The sequence below is a fragment of the Rattus norvegicus genome, chromosome 6 (genome assembly GCF_036323735.1).
Source record: "Rattus norvegicus strain BN/NHsdMcwi chromosome 6, GRCr8, whole genome shotgun sequence".
Classification (NCBI taxonomy): domain Eukaryota; kingdom Metazoa; phylum Chordata; class Mammalia; order Rodentia; family Muridae; genus Rattus; species Rattus norvegicus.
In genome coordinates, this window is record NC_086024.1 from 19,721,047 (window position 1) to 19,729,150 (window position 8,104).

Here is an 8,104-nt window from a genome sequence, read left to right on the forward strand (position 1 = left end):
ATCAGATTATCTCTAGTGTTACTTTGTTCTTCTATTTCTGACAGTGGCTAGACTGTCCTATAAGCCTGTGTCAGGGGTGCTGTAGACCTGTTTTCCTGTTTTCTTTCAGCCAGTTATGGGAACAGAGTGTTCTGCTTTCGGGCGTGGAGTTTTTCCTCTCTACAGGTCTTCAGCTGTTCCTGTGGGCCTGTGTCTTGAGTTCACCAGGCAGGTCGCTTGGAGCAGAAAAGTTGGTCTGACCTGTGGTCCCGAGGCTCAAGTTTGCTCGTGGGGTGTTGCTTATGAGCTCTCCGTCGGGGCAGCAACCAGGGAGTTCTATGCCGCCCTTTCCGGGAGCTTCCGTGCACCAGGGTTCCAGATGGAGTTTGGTGTTTTCCTCTGGAATCAGTAATGTGTGCAGAGTGCAGTCTCTTCTGGTTTCCCAGGCGTGTCTGCCTCTCTGAAGGTTTAGCTCTCCCTCCCACGGGATTTGGGTGCAGAGAACTGTTTATCTGGTCAGTCCCTCCAGGTTCCGGCGGTGTCTCAGACGCAGGGGTCCTGCCGCTCCTGGGCCCTCCTCTACGGGAACCCAGAGGCCGTATACAGTTTCCTCTTGGGCCAGGGATGTGGGCAGGTGTAGGCAGTGTTGGTGGTCTCTTCCGCTCTGCAGTCTCAGGCGTGCCCACCTGTCCAGTCGATGAGGGCTCTCTCCACAGGGTCTGGGAGCAGAGAGCTGCTGCGGGCAGGGATCCTCGGGTCCTGTGTGCTTATTCTTAAGAGTTGGACGCTCAGGAGTCTCTGCGTCAAATCCCTCGCCCACAGCCTGTCTTGCAGACATTCCTACATGAACTCTGTTCACTGTCAGTGGTGCTTCCTGTAGTTACTGTTGCTGTGGGGCTGATGAGAACTGGATGCTGTGAGGTGGTGAGAACTGATGCTGTGGGGTGGTGAGAACTGCTGATGCTGTGGGGCTGGTGAGAACTGGATGCTGTGGGGTTGGTGAGAACTGCTGATGCTGTGGGGCTGGTGAGAACTGATGCTGTGGGGTGGTGAGAACTGGATGCTGTGAGGCTGGTGAGAACTGATGCTGTGGGCTGGTGAGAACTGGATGCTGTGAGGCTGGTGAGAACTGGATGCTGTGGGGTGGTGAGAACTGGATGCTGTGGGGTTGGTGAGAACTGCTGATGCTGTGGGGTGGTGAGAACTGGATGCTGTGAGGCTGGTGAGAACTGGATGCTGTGAGGCTGGTGAGAACTGATGCTGTGGGGTGGTGAGAACTGGATGCTGTGGGGTTGGTGAGAACTGCTGATGCTGTGGGGTTGATGAGAACTGGTGCTGTGGGGTGGTGAGAACTGGATGCTGTGGGGTGGTGAGAACTGGATGCTGTGGGGTTGGTGAGAACTGCTGATGCTGTGGGGCTGGTGAGAACTGGATGCTGTGGGGTTGATGAGAACTGGTGCTGTGGGGTTGGTGAGAACTGCTGATGCTATGGGGCTGGTGAGAACTGATACTGTGGGGCTGATGAGAGCTGCTGATGCTGTAGAGTGGTGAGAACTGGATGCTGTGGGGCTGGTGAAAACTGGATGTTGTGGGGCTGGTAAGAACTGTTGCTGTGGGACTGGTGAGAACTGGATGCTGTGGGGCTGGTGAGAACTGGATGCTGTGTGGCTGGTGAGAGCAGATGCTTTGGGGCTGGTGAGAGCTGCTGATGCTGTAGGGTGGTGAGAACTGATGCTGTGGGGCTGGTGAGAGCTGCCACCTCAGGAGTAGAAGAGGAGAAAGGCCTGTTTACAAGGATCAGCCTACTAAGTCTTTAAAGATCTTTGGCAAAAATAAAAAGGAAAGTGTTAAGAGATTCTCATCCTTTGTGTTTACTCCTGACTGTTACCCTGCCAGACCAGGGAGGATTACACAATAAAGCTGTTGATTTTTATCTTGAATCTCCAAAGCCCTCAGAATCTTATCTTTTCATAGAAACAATATAGAAACTCTGAATTTTATTGGATATGTTTTAAAATCCTGGTGGGTCAATGTCTTGTTGAGGTGAGATCATTGACCTTACCGTAATAGGAGTCTCTGATTTCTGCATTCCAGATTTACCACTGCCAGCTCAAAGTGTGGACGTTATTATTTCTGACATTCCATTTGGAAAAAAATTTAAGTTGGGAAAAGACATCAAAAGCATTCTACAAGAAATGGAAAGGTAAGTTGTTGAATTTATTTCCCTAATATTCTAGCTACGGGCCATTTAGTCAAAATATATCATTGTCCTTAAGTCTGTTTGCAGTAGAACAGTTTCCCAAAATTGTTACTATTAGTTTTCCAAAAGTCAGAAGCTTTTAATTGAAATGTGTTTTCTGTGTTTTCTTATATCATTAATTTTATTAAGAAAAAAATGACTATTGTTTCAGTCACTGGAGTGGATAATTTAGGTATCTGCTTCTAGTCTTCACAAAAACCTGCATCCTCCGTGTCAGCCCCACACTTTACAGATGAGAACTGGGCCCAGGAAGATGAGCCTGTGCTGGACCACAGACCACTGACAGGGAGGGACCGTGGTGGGCATGAGATGAAAATGCAGAACGTTGTTCGTACTATGCTTCCCAGTGTTGGCCTCTGGATATAGTTTAATAGAAGTATTTTTCAAGAGGTTCAGTGAGGCCTAGATAAACATTTTCTAGTCATTTATATTGATACAGGAATAAGTAGACAAAAACAAGGGATTTATCAATGTTAAGTTGTATCAGCTGGGCGTTTGATGGACCAGGACGTGAGTGTTACGACCCTTCTTTGGGAGTAATGTGTCACCAGAGTGTAAGCGAGAACCCAGTGTCGAGGCTAACACCACGAGGCCTGGCTCAAGCCCCACCTGGTGCCGTCTCCCTCACTGCACCCTATCAGCTGGGTGCGTCGCGCTCCTCATTTGTGATGTGCATGTGTGTGTTCATGTGGGGCACGTGTGTGGAAGGCAGACGTCGCCGCTGGCTGTCTTTCTGTCTCACTTGCCACTCAGCTTTTGAGACAAGTTCTCTGAGCATGGCTGGAGCTCACAGATCGGGCTAGTCCGTGGCCCGCAAGCCCCAGGGCTCCTTCTGCCTCACCACACCCCATGCTGTTCTTCCACATGAGAGCCAGGGACTTGGCCTTGGGTCCTCGTGTGTGCATGGACAGGGGCAGTGAGGCTTATCCCATCTGCAATCCCAGGACTCCTGTCGGGATTTGACAGCAGAGGGCTCTGAAGTGACCCCTCTGACCCCCATGTGCGAGTGCTGTGGTATCCAGGCATGCAGAAATCAGTAAATGAAATGAGTCATTTTAAAGCCGTTCCCCGCTGCCTGGGCCCCTGGCTCTGACCTGCTCCAAGCAGCACTTGTGATATGGGACGTCACTTAGTCATCCCCAGGTCTGATCCTGATTCTCCTTCAGCAGATGCCACAACCTGTCTTCATGTGAAAGCCATTGCAGTAACGTGTTTAAAACACCCTGGCCATTTCCCACCACTCTCCACATCTCTCACTTAATTGGTCGAGGGTTGGGCCTGGGTATGTTTGTTTCTTAGAAGCTGTGGTTGTGATCCTGTTGTACAGCTCGGCTCCTAAGTACAGCGTGTGACCCAACTGAGTTGCTCGCTACCTACTAACCATTTCGTGGAGAGATAAGGAAAGGTGTGAGTTGTGACACGTGTTTAAACTGGGATGTTCCAGGGAGAATGACCAGTCTAAAGGCCTAGGTTTCTCTATTTGAGACATGTCTCCAGGTCACGGGAGGTAGGGTCGCAGACAGCCCCTGCGGGAGATGGGAGTTTCTGTAGAAATGAGGCAGTGATGGACCTGCCTGCCTGCCTGCCTGCCTGCCCACTGACAGGGAATTCAGACATTTTCCACAGAGTCAGGAAGATGGATATTCAGGCTTCCTGCATGGTTAAGAGTGCCTCTGTAAAGTCTGTGCGTTTGAACATGGGGGGGGTTCCTCCTCCTTTGCCCCAGTTTCCTTGCTGCCTGCCCCAGCCTTTGTCACCTGAGTTTTCACATGTAGTTCCAGGTTCATACAGACAACATAGCACAGTGACTGAGTGTCGCGCGCCCAACGTCTCGCCAGCAGGAACGACGCGCAGACACCAGGATCCTTCTGCAGCAAAGCGTTTATTACATCTTGAAGAGGAGAGACCCAAGCCCCAGAATGGCGCTGCTTATATACACCCTAGCGCGGCGCGTCCACACCTGATTGGTCGCTTACCCATGATCTCACTGGCACGCCCCGGGGTGGGCAAAGACCAGGCACGAAGGCACTCTTGAACATGCGCACACAGTTAACTTCCTGAAAGGAAGTCGGCTGGCGCAGCAGAGGCCAGCGCCATCTTGTAATGGCGAAAGCTATTCCGGCTTTCCACATGGGGCGCAGTGGAAGCCAGCGCCATCTTGTGGTGGTGAATGTTATTGCGGCCCTCTACAACTGAGAACACGGCCTCGGAAGCCAGGCGGCTTATTCCAGGCTTGGCTGTGACTATAATTCCTCAGGCATAAGCAGACAGACCACCCCGTGTTTGCTAATTTTTCTATCATAGTGTATACCTTCACGGATTGTTCAGAGGGTTCCGGGGGTCCAAGGCATTCAGAACAGTTCTTAGCACTAGACAGCACTCAGCTTCTTAGCCCCGACCCAGACTTCCTAGCATAAGCCACTTCTTGGAAGGTGTGTGAGGATATATATTCACAGCTAAACGCAGAAGCCGTCCTCCTAATAACCCACTGGGGTTTATTGATCTAGACATCTAGAAATCAAAAGAGGAGACTCGTGTTACTAAAATTAAGAAAAAATAAGTACTCTGTAATCTTAGTCATAATGGCTGTGGAAATAGATGGTCCTGTGTGTCATATAGAACAGGATTCCCCAAGAAGGAATGTGGATCAGACTCAGATTGTCAGACAAATGATTGTGGGGATAGCAAGGGCTGCACATGCAGCTCACTTAATGATCTCTTCAAGACAGCACGGTTAGGAATTTGATGGAGCATTTGGGCTTTCTTCTCAGCTGTTCCCATGTAAAATACAGGAGCAAAATTTAAAATGAACCTTGCTACCTTGATGAAAGGAGAACGTTCCACGTGCTGAAGAGGCGCGGGATGGTTTCAGGGAAGAAAAGAGTTTCCAGTAAAATTTGGAGTTATGAAAGAATTTTCAAAGGGGGCCATGTCTTTATACATGTTAATATTCAGTGAGTAAGGAAGCAGCAAAGCCACTCAAGGACCAGTGACCAAGGACACCAAACTTTCTGAGGCAGAAGGTTGCCAGTAGGTGGTTTAGATGGCAAAGACCTCATGTGCTCCATGGTCCAGTAACGGCTTTCAGAATCATCTACACCAGGTCTTGCCAGGTCACATGCAGAAGAGAAATCTTTTCTATGGCTTGGTATACAGAGTTTTCTCACCCTTTTAACAACAGGACATTTTAAAGATATTATCGTCAATATCAAGAACCGAAATACTGCTGCTATTCAAGGCAAGCATTTTGAGCAATGTTATAATTTCTGAATAGCCTTTTGTGAGAAATTCTATGTACATGTGCATGGAAAGAGGCCTAGAGGAGCACTCATCAGAGAAGTTTGGTCACCTTTTCTCCTCTATCCTCTCCATTATTTGAAAAAATTGCAATAAGTAATTTGTTAAATATCATGTGAAGCGTCTTGCCGTGCATGTGCTACAAGAGGGAGGTGGCAAATAGTCAGTAATATGAGCTATCATCATTACCCAGCACTGTTACTGTGCTGCTACTGCAATTATGTCATCCTGGGGTAATTTCACAGAGGTAACATTGAGGATTGAAGATAGTCTGTATTGTTGATAGAATATAACTAACCACTGTTCCAGAAATCCTATAACAGCCTCCATCTTCAAAAATGCTCACCCTCCCAGTGTTCCTGTCAAGGTGGCCGTTGTGGAGAAAGGGGACAGAATACCCGGCTGGAGAGGGAGACCATCCTGGCTGTGCTGTAGGCATCGTCAAGAGATGCCTGCCTACAGAGGTGGCAGCAGAAGGGTAGGGCCTGAAGCACACAAGGGGAGGCCTGTTAAGTGGAGAGAGAGCCGTGAGACCAAGTGGTTAAAGGCAGAAGCATGTTAGTGCATTCGAGTGACTGAAGGAAGATCCTTGGCCAAAGAGAGGCAGGCAGGCAGGCAGTGGGTCTAAAACACAGGAGCGGGCAGACTACAGAGCAGCCTTGAGCACCACAGGACAAACTTCAGGCATGTGCCTTCTTGAGTGGACACTGGCAAGACATGGTGGGAGCGGGTACCGAGTGGACTCTTCCTTTCTGCCCTGGCCTTCCATCCCCAGGCTTACTAACCAGGGCCACTTGCTGGTCCTATAGCTTTTGACACTTGATACCGTGCTCCTTTGGCCTCCATGGCACTGCCAGTGTTCCAGCTTTCTCTACATTTCCTGGTTCTCTTCCACAGTCCACAGAGAGAAGTCTCTGACTCTGCCTCAAGCCTTGGTCTCAGGACCCCCAGACTGCACACTTAGCTGACCTTTGGAACCCCTGATACCATCCATGGCATCATCCCATGCTGAGCTCTGCTCCCCTCTTTCTGCTCCCCCCACCAGGCTGAGCTGCTTTCAATGCCTCCTGTTGCCTCTGTCCCCACTGCCTCCCAGGCCCCTTCCTGTCACTGGGCTAGCTCACTCCTGAGCCTGTTTTTGGAGCCTCTAGTGTGCACCTTGCAGCATCTGCCTCACCCTCGTTGTCCCTTGCCTCTCCCTCACTGCTGTGACCTTTTAGTCACTCACGAGCTGTCACTGATCCCATGGATGGGTCACTGACAGCCCTTGAATGACTGAGTAAATAAATCCTCAAAAGCTGATGTTTCCTGATCCACTCTCTGTGGATCCATCCCTTAACCAACCGTCCCTAGTTCATGTCCTGACTCCTCCCTGGCGGCTTCTGCGGGCAGCCTTTTCTTCCTTAAATATGCTAATTCCACAGGGTTCTGACACTTGCCTGTCTTGTTCTACAATCATTTATTAGAATGCGACTACAAATTACTTTGAAGCTTGCCTTCTAAGTAGAGCAAAAATAGATAATTAAAGCAGATTTGTACTAGAGATTCCATAATTACTATAATGAATATGCATTATGGAAGATGCTACCTAATTATCAAAACTCTTTTATTTAAATAGATGAAATTAAATTTCAGATTAACAACTATTTTAAATACATTGGAACGGTTTGTTGTCTCAGAACACAGAAACACTCATCCCAATTACCGATTGTTTGGGTTTTGGGTTTTTTTCCTCACAGAGTGCTGCACGTTGATGGAGTCATGATCTTGTTGCTCAGTGAGGATCACCACCGGCGTCTTACAGACTGTGGAGGCAGCAGCATGCCCCCGACTTCCCAGGGCAACGTCTCTGACCCTGAGATGAAGATGCTTTTGAATCCTGACAGAACTGGTGCCCCAGACACAGCATCACCTTCACAGAAAGCAAGCAGCTTGCAAAGTCTGGGCAGGCCATTGCCCTGTGGCTCATTGGTGCCAGTGGAGTCCTTCAAAGTCAGCCTTGGCAAAACAGATGCTTTCATATGTAAGTATAAGAAGGCATCCGCTTCGGGACTGTCCCCATCCCGATGCCATGAGCCAGGTGCACATCCTGAGGTGGCAGCCATGCAAGGATCCCCTGGTCTCCAGGATTCCATATGCCCCGGAGCTCCAAGCGCACAGCCTCTACCGGTGGGCATGGCCAAGAACACAGCAGTCCGATGAGGCGCCCTGCTTTGTCCTCTCCAGTATTCAGCTCTTAAAGAACAGCGGATTAAGATGTTGGAAAGACTTGATGTAAAAAGTACTTCTTCCCAAAAGTCTGACTTGAGGAAACCTTTATGTGTAACTTTTTTATATATTAAACTTCATCTTTTTAAACCTATAATTTGCTTATCCTTTGGGATGAAAATAATTTTCGTTTGCCATAACTTATGACTTCATAGTTTGTAAAACATCAGTTAATATCAGTAAGCTGTAATCCTTCAACATGATGGAAATGAATTTTGCTTTTTTTTTATTTTATGCATACGTGTGGGTGCCTACATGGATGTATGTTTACCATATGTGTACAGTTTCCATAGAGACCTG

At 48.7% G+C, this 8,104-nt stretch overlaps 1 protein-coding gene across 12 annotated transcripts in view; it reads left to right on the forward strand.

The window, feature by feature from the left end:
* Thumpd2 (THUMP domain containing 2) overlaps positions 1-7,901 on the forward strand; it is a 51,909-nt gene extending 44,008 nt beyond the window's left edge. For 2 of the 12 annotated variants that reach the window (XM_039112143.2, NM_001012108.1), the window contains 3 exons: positions 2,074-2,182; positions 5,846-6,014; positions 7,276-7,898. In XM_039112143.2, coding sequence (XP_038968071.1) covers positions 2,074-2,182; positions 5,846-6,014; positions 7,276-7,290 — 293 coding nt within the window. In that variant the 3' untranslated portion in view covers positions 7,291-7,898. Of the gene's footprint in view, positions 1-2,073; positions 2,183-4,014 lie in introns of those variants that run through there. The other 10 variants (XM_006239673.5, NM_001410276.1, XM_039112142.2 and 7 more) reach the window with 8 other exon arrangements.
* The last annotated feature ends 203 nt before the right edge of the window (positions 7,902-8,104 follow it).